Consider the following 14,714-nt stretch of genomic DNA (forward strand, 5'->3'; position numbering starts at 1 on the left):
CCCCCCTCTTCCTTCTCCCCATCGTCCTCAGCCACTCACACACCTCTCCTCCTTTTGCACCCCCAAGCCATGTACCATGGACTTTCTTGAGTACTTGGAGAGATCCTTGACCCCTCGCGCAAGGGTGCAGCAAGCCGCCTGGAGCCAGGGACCGCGCCCCCATTCTTGCCTCGATACTAGTAGGCAGATTGTCGCGGCTTATACATACAAAAGACCGCCGCCGCCGGGCCTCTCTTTTCCTGTCCCGCGTGAATCTTTTTTTCAGTCACTCATCCTTCTGCCTCTCTTCTGCCTTACCTATACTCCACTGGGCCTGCTCAGACCTATCCTGGCGGTCATAGTCTCCATAGATAGGCAGACTTGCTGTTCACACATTCTACCAAATTCGAGCAGCCCATCTTGACTTGCTTCTTGCATGATCTACATTTCTCCTCCAGATAAATCTTGCCGATATCCTCTCCAGAGACGCCCTTTTGGAATTGTCTCAACTCCCACAGCGCCTTCACTTGTCACTCATATAGATATTCGAATTGCCGACATCAGTGCAACATCTACGACACTCACCACTGCAGCGCGCCTCAGCTGCTAATACATCAACGCCGACCCTGATAGCTCTGTCGCAACAATGATTGAAGCGGCCTGCATGGACCATCTACAGCCCGCCAGCAGCCTTCCCGATCCAATGGACATCTCTGATTCCGCCACTACGGTAGCTTCTCCGCCGTCTTCCGACTTCCCTGAGCTGCTCCCCTTCTCAGCAGTAAGTATTGGCAGCATGCGCCAGTTTGCCTCAAGTTTGGGCGCCACCGAGCACCCGACTCTCGCTAATACAAGCTCCTCTTTTGCGCAGTCCTCTTCCTATCATATCAGCGCCGACTGCAGCCTGCTTCTCAGCCCCGTTTCATCTGTGGCCTCACCTCCAATGCCGCATGTGGTGAGGCAGTACGCCATCTTCCCCGACAACCCGCTCAACCATCTACCTAGCCCTCCCAATAGCGGCAAGATGTTCTACCCCCATTGGAACACTACCTTCGGCATGGGCCATGGCCCTGGTCCAAACGACGACGTTGCTATCCCCCCAGAATTCTATATGCAAGAGCGCTGTACCCCAGACCCGGAGTCATTCCTAAGCGCATACACTCTCGTGGACTCGCAGAGCCAGCCGCCTCTGAACCAGCCGCCCCCGTACTTTATGCCCGTTCCTCGCCTCGGTAGCAATGGCCCACCAATGATGCACAACTGCAAGCCGAGGACGGCAGAGAGTCCACAGACCCTGGAAACGTTCTCTGAAGTTAGCACGCCGGGGGAGGGGTCTAAAGCCGAGACTACTCCTGCCAAAAGAGCTTCGAGGAAGCGATCGGTTTCTGCCGCTTCAGATGCCAAAAAGGACGAGGTTGACTCTGACGTACAAGACGACGGGGATTCACAGGACGAGGTCTACGGCAGTTCCCAGCGCAGTAGCAGCGGTGGGGTGAGGAAATCGAGGAAGAGAGCGGCCGTAAAGAGGTCTAGCGCTTCGCGCATCCCGCCAGTCGATGCAGGCGAATACCAGAATTGTTTTGGTGACTTGGTCGCTCCTCAACTCAAGGACAATTGCCCCAAAGAGGAGCGCTGCATCTTTTCGTCCCGGTGGAAGCACCGAAACAAGAAAGGCCAGGACATGTGGGATAGTATCCAGGAGGACTACTACAAGGAGTTTGAAAAGGAGCAATGCAAAGAGACGCTCCAAATGAAGCTAACCCGAGGCCGCTCCAAGTACCTTAAGTGGCTTGAGAAGGATGTAAGTGGAAACATTGTTGGTCCAAGTCAGTTACTACAGAATGCTAACAGCAGCGTGCGATTTTAGGAGGAGCTTCTCAGACAAGCATGGCAGAACATGGAGCGCAACCGATACAAGTTGATACTTGAAGAGTTTTACAAGCTAGGAGGCTCACGAAATATGCTTCTGAATCCAAGCGACGTTGAAGTCAAGGTGGTTGTTGACATGGCGCTGGAGGAAGACGTTTATGTGGAAGGTGTCAACGAGATGGAAATCCGGCGCCGTTGCCGATTCTTGACAGGAAAGAAAAAAACAAGCGGTCGAAATGCAGAAGAGCCCGGGATCTCGTACAAGGGCCCGTCGTTGTTTGGACGAGCGGTGGATGAAGATGAAGTGATTGACCAGGTGATGGGCCAACAACTTGATGGGGATCAACGCAAAGGTTTGGCGCAGCGACGCAAGCGCAGCAGCGTGAAGCCAAGCAGGGGACCCAAAAAGGTAAAACTTGAGAAGGAATAACTGGGAAGGCGGAAACTTGTTTGAATGTCATTTTACTTCATTCTTTCTCTTATTTTTGTTTTGTTTTTGTTTTGTTTGGAATTCTTTCTACCACTTGGACTGACTAGACTGCTTCATCTTCCCAACGAAGAGATCCCACCGCTTTTTTTTTCTTTTTTCTTTCGGAATTTTTGCTTGTTTGGAAGGTCGTCTCATTTATGGCCGGGGCAGTCTGCATGTTCGACGAGGGTGGTACGCGGACCCTGTCTATGATGGTTGTGTTGTTGATGACCCGCTCAGTGTTGGCGTCTTGGAAGTTGGGACGGGCTTCAAATGGGATGGCTTTTTTCTTCAGCTATGATGATTCTTTTTACTTGTTAGTCTCAATGCTTGTTGAACATGATTCATAGAAAAATGAAAAATGACTTCACAACGTGACATATTGCTGCGGAGCTATGGCCATAGGGTATGGAGTAGAGCCCCCAAAGTCGGGGGCAGGGCGTAGAGATGGGGCTATCGAGGGTTGACCCCTGACCAGGCTGTGACGCCTGCCGTGTCTGCTAGGCAACAAATGAGAGGAAAGTAGGACCAAAATGGGAGGGGCGAACCTTTGTGCAATATTGTTTACTATTACTGTTACTGTTACTATTATATCTAGTTTATTCTCCTCTTCATGGTGGTATTTCTTGACGGGGACCCTTCGATAGTTGAAGTTGAGCGCCACGCCTCTCCACCGCATCTCCGGAGTTCAGCCACCCCCCCCCCCCCTTGTATGGCTGCGCCCGCTGTCAAAGGGGAAGCAACAAGGGAGCACCCCGTCCCACATCTCACGCCCCCGTTCGTGTCTGATGAGCAGCAACCCGTCGCCGATGAGCCACACTAGCAAAAGGACAAAGAAAAAAAAATGCTGATGGGAAGCTAAACTCAATCTACTGGAGATTGAAGAAAAATGCAGATGGAGTTGTCCCGCATGCGTGACCGAAGCAACCCACCACGAACCGACGGTACCTCTGGCAGTGCGCAAGGCAGCCAGCCGTTATGCATACAAGTGTATGCCCGCTGCAGAAGAGGCAGTGGCAGGTTTTTGTGTTTTATGACTCCGAACGGCGCGATGCGATAGGATACCGATTGTCTGGTAAATGAGAGGGAGCGGTGCCAGCACAGCAAAAAAGGCGGCGGAGCAGAAGACACATGTGGAGGGGGCAGGGTCAGCTATCCGGCCCGTGAATGTGCAGTAATTTGGTGAGTCCCCTCTTTTTCTTTTTCTGTTTTCTTCTTTCGCGGCACGATTTGAATGGAAATCTGATTTGCTTGAGATGATTTTTGTTGTTTATCCGCACTATATCGACAACAAAGCGCTGATACTGCTATTTTTGACAAGCAGCAGAAAAAGAGCGGCATTAGCAGGGAGCTGAAAAAAAAAACCCCCCCAAAAAAAACGGCAAAGCCACCGATGACCTTGGGGGCTGAGATACACGCCATGTTTCCCCTGTGCAAGAAAACAGACGACAAATGGCATGGAAGCGAGAGCAGAGATGCCTGAGTTCTCGTCCCAATTGCCCAATCGTGCGTGCCCAGCTGCCGATGAGCGGATGTATGGATTCGGCTCGAGGACAGCGCTGCATTGGACCATCTTGGGACTAGTCGGATGGCTTGCTGCAAGTCGTCTGTGGTCTATTTGTGGCAGCACGTTGTCACAGGTCACAGGTGGCGGGTGTGTGCCATCTGTCTGCAAAGCTTGCAGCTTTTTGCTGTGACAGGTGCGACATTGCCGGGTACGACGAGCAGCAGCAACAGCAAGGCTGAACTGGGCTTGGGCTCTCTCTCTCGCCCCGGGGAGCATCCGTACGAATAGACCGCTTCGTGTTTACAGTGGGCATTCAACTCGTCACAGCACATCTGACCAAGACAACAGCCTGATTATGATAGCCCTTCCTTGAGGCTACCCATGACGCCCGGCCGCGAACCTGGATGACCCGAGACCACCAATGCGCTCTTGAATGGGAAGAAGAGCGACGACTATGCTGGTCTTGTCATTTTTCTCCTTTTTTTTGCAGTTCTGTTCCCCGCGAGTGCATGCGTCATTCTCAACGCTCACCTGCTATTTTCGATTTCTCCTGCAGCTCAAGCGCGCCACACCAGCCTGGCGCACTTTGGCTGCCTTTTGGCACCTGGCCCGGTTCTTCTCTCATATCTACACACCCAAAAAAGATACTCTGCAATCGTCTGCTCATTGCTTCTTTTTTCTTGGTTTTTGTTGTTGTCACGACCTGCAATCATACTTGGCATCGTTGTTCATCAGGCGCCTGGTTGCTCAGCCTCCCTCCCTGGCACCTCACCCCCCACCACCACGGTTGCCCCCACAAGATGACGCGCTGGCTGGGGCCGAGATCAAAAGTCGCACGAGCCAAGTAGATCGTTGGACTCGGATCCCCTCATTTTGGGCTGAAAAAACGGCCCAAGTTCTTCAGCCAGTGGTTTCGTGCCTACCGGCTACTTCCCCCCCAAGTCCAGCACCTTGGTCAAACCAACCACGGACCTCAAGATCAGGCGAGCGAGGTGAACCTGCACGTTGCTATTCAGCCCCTGGGCGGCCCATACATCTTGATCCTCTTCCTAGCGTCCAGTGGCGTCATCTTCTGGGGCCTTGAGGACGCCGCCGGCGCTTATCATGATAGTATGGCACATCCATGGGGTGTGCGGATGGGCATCGATCCGACCCAAGCCCTGTGTACAAGCAAGCTCCTCGTCGCCGGTACATGGGCTATACACGGCCGTTGTAATCGACGGCTCCAATCCTTGAGGACGGCGAGGCTGCTGTTATTGCCATCTTGTGACCGCGGCGTGCTGCGCTAATCACTGAGATGATGCACAATTCAGCTGAAAAGGGGTATCTTGTGTGTGTTTGTCGCTAGCGTCACTGATGTGGTTCCATTGAAGGCTTGTTTGGGCGGCCACTGGGGAATTTGCGACGGTTTGTTTGGTCCGGCGTCAACTATCCCGGTCCGAGCAAGCAGACCAAAGCGCTGACGAGGACAGGACACCGATAGCACAATAGGTCAAGCGCATGATTACGCACTTGCTACCTACATAGCTAGAGATGAGAACAAGGCTGGCCGTCTATTTTAGCATTTTAGTTGGCACAACTCAGTGGGCCACGTCGCCCTACTTACCCTTTGCGACCCTCTCCCGCTACCACTCTTATTATGCGACAGATCAATGTCCGGCACTGAAGCTCTCGTAGTTCTTCTTCTTTCAGATTGGTGTGTTACGAGGCTGTTGGCCTGAACTGGCGCGCGGGCGGCTCCTTGTCTCCCAGAGGACTGACGGACTATCTACATACATAGGTACCATGTACTTGAACACGGCCGAGCCACAGTTACGCCACAGCCCGCCTTTGCAGAGGGTACCTGGACGCCACACACTTTATTTTTCATCTCCATTCCATCTCCAGCTTGCCATGCGACCAGGCTTGTCTTCCGAACTACGGATTGGTTTACTTACGAGTAGCGTTTGCTGCGCCCATCCTTCTTTTCGTCGAACTCCATTCCTATTTCCGATCCTTTTCCCACGCATCAAAACTCCCGCCTTCAAACTCACCTCGAGCAAACCGATCCCCCCCTCGGCCCCCTTCGAAGGACGTCGTCTCTCCTGCTCAGCTCCGGGAAATTTCAGTCATTCATTGTCTTGAAAACCCGATCCCAGAGCATTCTCCACCAAGTGTTATATCGCTTCAGACTCGGGTTCGCCGTTCTTTTGTCTATTACAAACGCCAGCGCCACGAAATAAACAACTCAAAGCTTCCGAATCGCACCCCCTCACGTCGGAATTATCGCGGCCCTGCCTCATGTCACGTTGCATTTCGTTTCTGACCAAGATCTGTTGCAAGATTGTCGTATAATTGGAGAAATCGGGAAATGGTCAACGGGCGGCAGCCCCTCATTCCAACCGCCCACGATCGGGGATGTGGATCACTAGGCCGCATAAGATTTTCAGCACGTGATTTCAATCAGTTGTAAGCCTTCGCAGTTGCCGTGTCTTTGATATTCTGGCATAAGTAGCTTTACAAACTGACATCCAGTCCGATTGACTCGGAAATCCATCGTGGCCGTATCCGTTGTCACTGATCCTGGGCCGGGTACACAGAATACGTCCCCGAAATTTGTGGTGGAAAGTCAGACCACAACAACCGCACTACTGAGGGCCAAATTATTTCCACCGCGCTCCATATGTGGCTTGCTTCTCAGCCTGTGGGCTAAAGATGTATCGCGTCAGCAACCGGATCCAATATGCCATTGGCACAAGGTGATACCTTGCTATTGCGTTTCCATAGCATGGGGGTTGGTTCCACATGCTGGGGAAGCCACCCTAACTAACACCCAACTAACTAGTTGATGCAGGCGACCTTGTCAAAGGTACAAGTCAAGGCCTTGGCATATCTCGAGGGTAGCCTTGATCTCAACAAGAAGCGCCCGCACTTGGACTGGACAGGTCTAACAAAACTCGGTGCAGAGAGGTAGAAAAGGAGTGGTGGTATCGGCCGAATACAGCGAACCGTATCAGCCGAGGCTACTCCAACCTTGCTAACAAGATTGCTGCGGGCGCCGAGGGTGATTCGCTGCCTACGCACAACCGTTTACGTTGTATACGCAAGTTCATAGCATGCGGCCCACACGCTGGTCCGATGAAATTGCTTCTTCTTTGGGGTGTATGCAAGCACAAATTCAGATGGGGTCGCTGTAACGTGCGTGTGGTTTCTTCTCGTCCTCCAGCTCCTTCATAACCTACTCGTCGGTATGAAGGTGTTGCCCGTCTCAACAAACCCAAAAGATCAGCTTTGAAACCCTGCTTGGTCCTGCATGGCTCGATGGTACAGAGGCGTGATAGGGACATCCCTGCACCAGGCGGAACACTCAATGCCACGCGGTTCAGTAATTTCCTAGCTGATCAAGTCGCAGGCCACGCCCTACCCAAGCATCCGAGTAACATGGAAATGCCGCAAGTACTGGTGACTTATACCAGCCAACTTGCAGGGCGTGCAGACACAAAATTGGCTCCTTGCAGGACGACTTGCGTGAAGCGGATCCGATGCTCGACGAGCAGCTAATAAAAAAACTATTAAATCCAACGTCGTTTTGCCAGGGCTCGTTTAGCGCCCTCTTTCTAGACTCGGCAGCAATTGCGAATCGACTTGGGGCAGCTCCCGTCACGGTGATAAAGGCCGCTAGCATGCTCTTCGGGCTCGGCCCCAGAACTAGGGCCTCTCGGCCTCCCAGCGTTGTAGTGGTGTCTGGACAGGCCTTCAAGGCGGGAATGCAACGGCAGCTGAGGGTCACACTTCAACATCATCAGCCTTGACACTTTGTCTCGCAGCTGATTCTCTCCAGAAACAGTCGAGCGAACGGCCGGGGTGCGCCGTTGGAGCCTTTCTACCCCCAGAGAAGCGGAGTTTCGCGGAGTACTACACTCAGCAGCCGCAGGAGTATTGCCATCACTGTATCCGGACATGGGCCCAGTCTCAAGAAGTCACTTACAACGGCAGTTGGTCCTCCCGAGCTGGTCGCCACGCCATCTATACCTGTCGACACTATTGCAGCGGTCTATAGTAACGAAGCCTGAATGGATCCGGATTACGCAATAATGTCTCTCTTAAGAATCATCACGCCTGCTGAGGGGGCGTCGAACCGGCGTAATCCCAGGCTTTTTTGTGGCTGAGTTTGGTGTCGGGCAGCGGGTCTCGCGTGAGATTCCATCGCAAAATATTGACACGAATTATGATATTCCCTATACTAATGATATTTTATAGAATTTATTTTTGGCTCCTATATCTCGGTTTTTAGCATTGCCAATCTAGGTAGGATAGGCCACGGCCGTTTGTTGTCACCTGCTTAGTTCCCATGCGGCCTCTGAAACCAGCTTCTTCATTGAGCGATCGTGCGTCTGCTAAATTCATCGCTCTACCGAGTATTTTTCTTCTTGGTTTTCTCGCCTCCATCTTCAGTGCTCTATTCTATTTTCTATTTTCGTCTCTCAATAGTTGACGACTTCGCGCCGTTGGCCGTTATGGGGTCACTTGCTCGCTAAACATTTCGGAGACCCCCGATCTTTCAGTGCACCGAGCATGGCCCCTGCTTAGGGCCAGGTATAGTGTACTTGATGCCCAAGTGTGGACAGTATCACTCGGCCATCGGCTTCTCGGCCTTGGTCACGCGGAGGTCGCCGGTCAAGGAGAAGAGAAGGGCTCTTCGGAGTATACAGCGTGCCAGCGCACGCCGGTCCCGTGTTTCAAACGCTATCCAGATACAGATATGGCTTGAGAACCTAGTTAGAGGATGGATGCCTTGCAAGACATGCAGGGAAACCTCTCTCTCTCCTGCTGCTAGTTCACTATTGGCTGCTTTTGGTAAAGCTCTTAACCAGTTCCGCGCTGGCTTGGGAATTGCAGCGCTCTCCCAGACAAAGCTAGACAGAGCGCTATCGACACATAATCCATGGGGGGTGGGAACAGCGCATCTATCGCAGCTTTTTCGGAAACAAGGCTAGCGTTGTTGGGAACAATGGTGGAGGGGGCGTGGATGCAATCACTGGTTTGAGAGGCGGAGCGGCGGGCTAGTTTGCCAATGACCCAGCATCGACTCGTTATGAAGACGAGGATGACAAGTGTAGAAAAGGTCACCAAGGAGTAAATGAATAGGTTACGGTGACTATGGGAAGAGTGGACGAGGCGATATATTAGGATGGGGCGACAAGTGTCTTGCAACAGGGCGCCAGCTGTGGCTGGCAGGCACCAGCAAGGTTTGCCTTGCTTTGTATAGGGTTACTATGGCTATTGACCATATGCTGTGGCTAATTTCCGACAGAAAAGCATTGATATGATGAGTTGGCCGAGAAAGAGTACAAGTGTCAACAGATCTCTTGAGCCAACAAGACGTGTGTCTCGAAGGGGCGGGCGTCACCGGTCCGCTGATCACCATCGTCAAGTCAGCTCTAGCCCTCTCTATCATTCCGCATGCGCGGAAGAGAAGCCGCTCTCTTTCTTCACAAGGTCACAGCAACGTCTTTCTCTCATACGGACGCAATTCCAAGTTATTCAACAACCGAGTTGCAAAGGAAAGTCTTTGTTTGCTCAAGCCTTCTCCTTAGCCCCGTTTTATGTCGCACTTAACGACTTCGGTAGTTGTATGTAAGTGTCCTGCTGAGTTACTTTTTCCTTTATTTTTATTTTCTTTCGAATGATTAAAGTAAAGACTTGTCTTGCCTACGTAATACTTAAGCAACAAAGTTTGCTTCCAAGTCTGCATTCACCCCAAGCAAGTAGCCGCCTTGATACCCAAAGAGGCGGCAACCGGTCGGGCAGTTAGTTGCCTTTGAGGTTGGCTACACCGTGATGTGTGTTGTTGCAAGGGAACCAAGGCAAATAGGGAAGCAAGGATTTGCCTTGCCCTCTCTGACTTTGCCTCTCTCTACCGGCCTGCTCCAGGTACTGAATCTTCAGGCCAAATCCGCCCGGCCGCAATAGGTGGCCGCGAGTTCTCTCCTGGATCGGTCGTTCTCTTGGCGGTCCGCGCTCCATACCTTTTTAGTAGTTCTACAAGTATGTAGGCAGGCTCCGCCCGGCCCATTATGCGACCGGCTGGGTCCTTCTCACGAAAAACGTTCGCCAGGCAAACTCTCGGGTGTGCCGACACCGCCTGGGTCGTTGCATCGTAGAGAGTCATGATCTTCGGGCGAAATGGAAAGGCATCGTCTGCCTCGCCTCGAATGATGAGGGAATCGGTTGGCGAAGGGAGTGGCTTACCGGAGCGCCGCCCCCCCCCGCAGTTGCCCCTTAGGCGACCGGCAGCCCATGTTCCGGTCTGCACAACGGCCCAAAAATGAAGGTCCCGATTTCTCATTTGATACAGTGTTTTTCCATCATTTTACTAGATGAATTTTGACTGCCAATCGGGATGAAACGCCTGCCTGGGGCGTGTAGATACGCCTCTCCATCCTGCCGCATGTACCTGTACTTTCTCGAAGGCATAGCAGGTACATGGCCGCAGTTTTATCTCAGGATCCTTTTTCCACTTTCTATTTCAACTGACGAGCTGAGAACCCCGTCTTGCCTTACTGCAAAAATCAGTCGCAGGCAACTTCGCCGTCTGACTCTTGCGTAGCAATTTGGCGTGTAAGTCGCAAGCGAGGCCCACATGTTGTTACGCAGCATCAAGAGAACATGTGATTTCCCGTTGCACTTCACATAAACAACTACAATTCTAAAGCATATTTTGTACATCCGTCAATAGAAATTTGTTTTCTACAAGTCATAAATTACCAAGGAGGCCTTACTGTGTTAGAAGTGCGTAAGAGACAGAAAGCTCCAAGTCGTGGCATTACCTAATACATATCGAATCAGCCACACTTAACCAGCCACATTTAACCAGCCACACTCTACACGCACCACCAACCAAGGTCTCGTGCGGTGTGGCGTAATTGAAGATGCCACCATTTCCCAACGTTCAGCGCAACGGCTAGTCGCGACAGCGGCTAAAGGACATCCCCGAATTCATACGTCGACCAAGCATCAGAAGATCCAGATGGAATCGCACTCGCATGCGTTATTATAGACTGACATAGCGCCTGTGCGCGCGGGAATCCTGACCTCGACCCCCCGGCGGATCACTCCCCGATTCCGAGTTATCGAGTTCGTTCGAGATATACTTGCATGGACCATGCTTCTTCTCGCAGTTCTGCTTCTCTTGTCCGCTTTACCATGGATGGCTCCAGCCATGCGGTCGGATCACCTGGCAAAGCTGCGGCAGGAGACGGTGGACATGTTTTACCACGGCTACAGCAACTACATGCTGCATGCTTTCCCCGAAGACGAGGTATGAGGGACTGAACGGCCGCACTCCGATAATCATGCTAACAGCTCTCTTTTTATAATAGCTCCGTCCCGTATCATGTCAACCCTTGACTCGAAATCCCAACAAGCCGGCGGATATAGGTCTCAACGACGTGCTCGGCAACTACTCCTTGACACTCATCGACAGTCTGTCAACCCTGGCGATCCTTGCCGGCGGGCCCGCCGACGAGAGGTATACGGGCTCTCAGGCGTTGAGCGATTTCCAAGACGGCGTGGCGCAATTCGTTCTATACTATGGCGATGGAAGGCCAGGCCCGTCCGGCCAGGGTATCAGATCCAGAGGCTTCGACCTCGACAGCAAGGTCCAGGTTTTTGAGACGGTCATCCGCGGCGTCGGCGGACTTCTAAGCGCGCATCTCTTCGCCGTAGGTGACTTGCCCATCCGAGGCTACGATCCGAAACCCGACGGCACCGTGAGGGGCGATGATCCGCTGGAAACGGCGCCCATCTCGTGGCCTGGAGGCTTTCGATACGATGGCCAGCTCCTGCGGCTCGCTTTTGACCTCTCTGGGCGTCTTCTTCCCGCATTTTACACCAAAACAGGGATACCATATCCACGCGTCAACCTGCGCTCCGGCATTCCCTTCTATGTCAACTCGCCGCTGCATCAGGATTCCGGGGACGCGGAGCCCGCGGTCGGCAACGCAGAGATCACTGAAACGTGCAGCGCGGGCGCGGGTAGCTTGACGCTAGAGTTCACCGTCCTGAGCCGTCTCTCGGGCGATCCGCGCTTCGAACAGGCCGCCAAGCGTGCTTTCTGGGAGGTGTGGGAGCGACGGAGCGACCTTGGCCTGATTGGCAACGGCATCGACGCCGAGCGTGGCGTCTGGATCGGCCCCCACTCTGGCATCGGCGCCGGCATGGACAGCTTCTTCGAGTACGCGCTCAAGAGCCACATCCTCCTCTCCGGGCAAGAGACGCCTAACATGACGCGATCCCAGAGACAGAGCACGACGGCCTGGCTCGACCCCAACTCGCTGCACCCGCCCTTGCCGCCGGAGATGCACTCGTCGGACGCGTTCCTGGAGGCCTGGCACCAGGCGCACGCCTCGGTGAAGCGACACATCTACACGGACAGGAGCCACTTCCCGTACTACTCCAACAACCACCGCGCCACCGGGCAACCGTACACGATGTGGATCGACAGCCTCGGCGCGTTCTACCCAGGCCTGCTGGCGCTGGCCGGCGAGATTGACGAGGCCGTGGAGGCCAACCTCGTCTACACAGCGCTGTGGACGCGCTACGGCGCCATCCCGGAACGCTGGTCCGTCCGGGAGAGTAACGTCGAGCCCGGTATCGCCTGGTGGCCGGGCAGGCCCGAGTTCATCGAGTCGACCTACCACATCTACCGGGCCACGGCCGACCCCTGGTACCTGCGCGTGGGCGAGATGGTGCTCCACGACATCAAGCGCCGTTGCTGGGTAGCCTGCGGCTGGGCGGGACTGGAGAACGTTCTCTCGGGCGAGAAGCAGGATCGTATGGAGAGCTTCTTCCTAGGAGAGACGACGAAATACATGTACCTGCTCTTTGACCCGGAACATCCTCTCAATAACCTCGACGCTGCCTACGTCTTTACAACCGAGGGACACCCTCTCATCATCCCGCACCAGGCGCGTGGCTCATCAACACCCAGACGTCGCCCTTCGCGAGCCTCTCAACAAACTAAAAAAGATGTCGCTGTGTATCACTACTACGACAGCAGATTCACAAACTCCTGTCCGGCCCCGCGCAAGCCGTTGGAGCCACTGGCAGGCTCCAACACGGCGGCTAAGCGCAACCTTTTTGACGTTTCCCGCTTCACCAACCTCTACAACACACCCAACATACACGGCCCGCTGGAGATGTTCAACATCAAGGACGAGGACAAGGGCCACGTCATGCAGTACCGCGCAACTTCAAACCACACCGTCTTCCCATGGACACTCCCGCCGACAATGCTCCCGCACAACGGCACCTGCCCAGCACCCGTGAATCGCGTCCTGTCGTGGATCGAGTTCCCCTCCCAGGACGCGGCCTCGTCCGCGTCGTCGTCGCTGTTCTCGCGTGCCAGCCCGCAGCTGCGGTGGTACCAAAACCTTGGCCCCACGGTCGAGACCGTGGACGGCCTGAAGCTGCAGCTCGAGCAGGAGTTCAGCGAGGGCGCCGGCAGCGACGTGTGGATGATCACGCACGTGGCCGGCAAGACGGTTGCGCGCCACGAGAACGTCATGTTCCACGCTGAACACGTGCGCCAGTTTCGCGACGATGCCTTCTCCGTCCTCCGACGCAAGGACATGGTGGACGTGGTGCTGCTCGTCGAGCCGGACGAGCCGGAGCCGGCCCCGTCGCTCCGGACGAGTCACGAGTTACCCCTGGCCTCAATGCCGCTGCCGGTAGCGCCCGGTTCCCTCGACGAGATCACTAGCAGCATCGACGCCGTTGCGGAGAACGCGTCCTCGACGACTCGCAAGCCCGCCGTGCGCGCGAGCGACGAACCGCCCGCGGCCGACCCAGACTCGCTCTTCAAGTCCATCCTGCGCGCCGTCTCGTCGGCCCTCGAGGGCAGTAGCAGTGCAGCCGCCAGAGGCACTCCCGCACCATCCTCACCGTTCCGCGGGGGTCACAGCTCCCTTGACGATGACGGCGACGACTCCTCTGGTCCATCCATCTACAGCTGGCTGGCCAATACCGCTACCGGCGCCGGCGCCTTCCCCCTGCCCGCTGTGCACGACGCGCTCCTCCGCAACAGCCCCGACTTCTCCGCCGCCGACCCCGGCGCCTCGCTTCCCTGGCGCCGCGTGTACATGGCCGGCCTGGCCTGCGACGGGCCGCTCCCCGACGACGCCGCCCGTCGGCACCAGGTCATCGTCATGCAGCGCGGCGGCTGCTCCTTTGGCGAGAAGCTCGACAACGTGCCGAGCTTCGTGCCCGATGACGGCGGCGGCGGCGGCAGCCTGCAGCTGGTCGTGGTCGTGGACGACGGTGTTGGCGATGACGATGTGCCGCGGCCGCTGCTGCCGACGGAGCAGCGCACGCCTCGCGGCGCGCCCCGCGTGCACGGCATCCCGATGGTGCTCCTGGCGGGCGCCAGGGGCACGTACGAGCTGTTCGGCAAGGCGGCGGGGGTCGGACTGCGACGCAAGTACGTGGTGAAGAGCCAGGGCTACGTGATTGAGAATGCCATCGTGCTGTAGGGGTAACAACAGGGTGGAAGGGAGTGGACGTTTTCGTCGCCGTCAGGATTGCTTGCGTTGACTGAGGTTTCGTTGAGCAAGCGTGTTGATTGACATTGTACATATTGTGAAAGCGTTGTCTGCATTTTGTATTCTTTCTTGGTTTATTGAAAGGTAGATTCAAGAACGTAAAAGGAACTGCTTGTATCTTGATGACAGAATTCGTTTGCAGCTCAATTGCGTGCTCGAAAAAAAAGTGCTCAACATCTAATCTACACGCCAGCCTGCTCGTATCGTAGAAGTCACCTATGTACGAAGTGGCCAGCCAGTACATACAAGTGTATAGGTACCTGCTTTGTCTATGGAATCAAGACTGTACACAATCATGACAGGAAAAGAA

At 54.6% G+C, this 14,714-nt stretch overlaps 2 protein-coding genes across 2 annotated transcripts; both read left to right on the forward strand.

Annotated features, from left to right (window-relative positions):
- Positions 1 to 625: 625 nt before the first annotated feature.
- Positions 626 to 2,278, forward strand: ISF_05106 (hypothetical protein; the record flags this gene model as incomplete). Its single annotated transcript, XM_018848711.1, has 2 exons — positions 626 to 1,780; positions 1,847 to 2,278. 2 exons carry the CDS (start codon positions 626 to 628, stop codon positions 2,276 to 2,278), a joined length of 1,587 nt encoding a protein of 528 aa, XP_018703847.1.
- Positions 2,279 to 11,013: 8,735 nt separating this feature from the next.
- ISF_05107 (Glycoside hydrolase, family 47) lies at positions 11,014 to 14,335 on the forward strand (the record flags this gene model as incomplete). The annotated part of the gene is made up of 2 exons (XM_018848712.1): positions 11,014 to 11,124; positions 11,186 to 14,335. 2 exons carry the CDS (start codon positions 11,014 to 11,016, stop codon positions 14,333 to 14,335), a joined length of 3,261 nt encoding a protein of 1,086 aa, XP_018703848.1.
- Between the last annotated feature and the right edge of the window lie 379 nt (positions 14,336 to 14,714).

This window comes from Cordyceps fumosorosea (genome assembly GCF_001636725.1).
Source record: "Cordyceps fumosorosea ARSEF 2679 chromosome Unknown scaffold_12, whole genome shotgun sequence".
NCBI lineage: Eukaryota > Fungi > Ascomycota > Sordariomycetes > Hypocreales > Cordycipitaceae > Cordyceps > Cordyceps fumosorosea.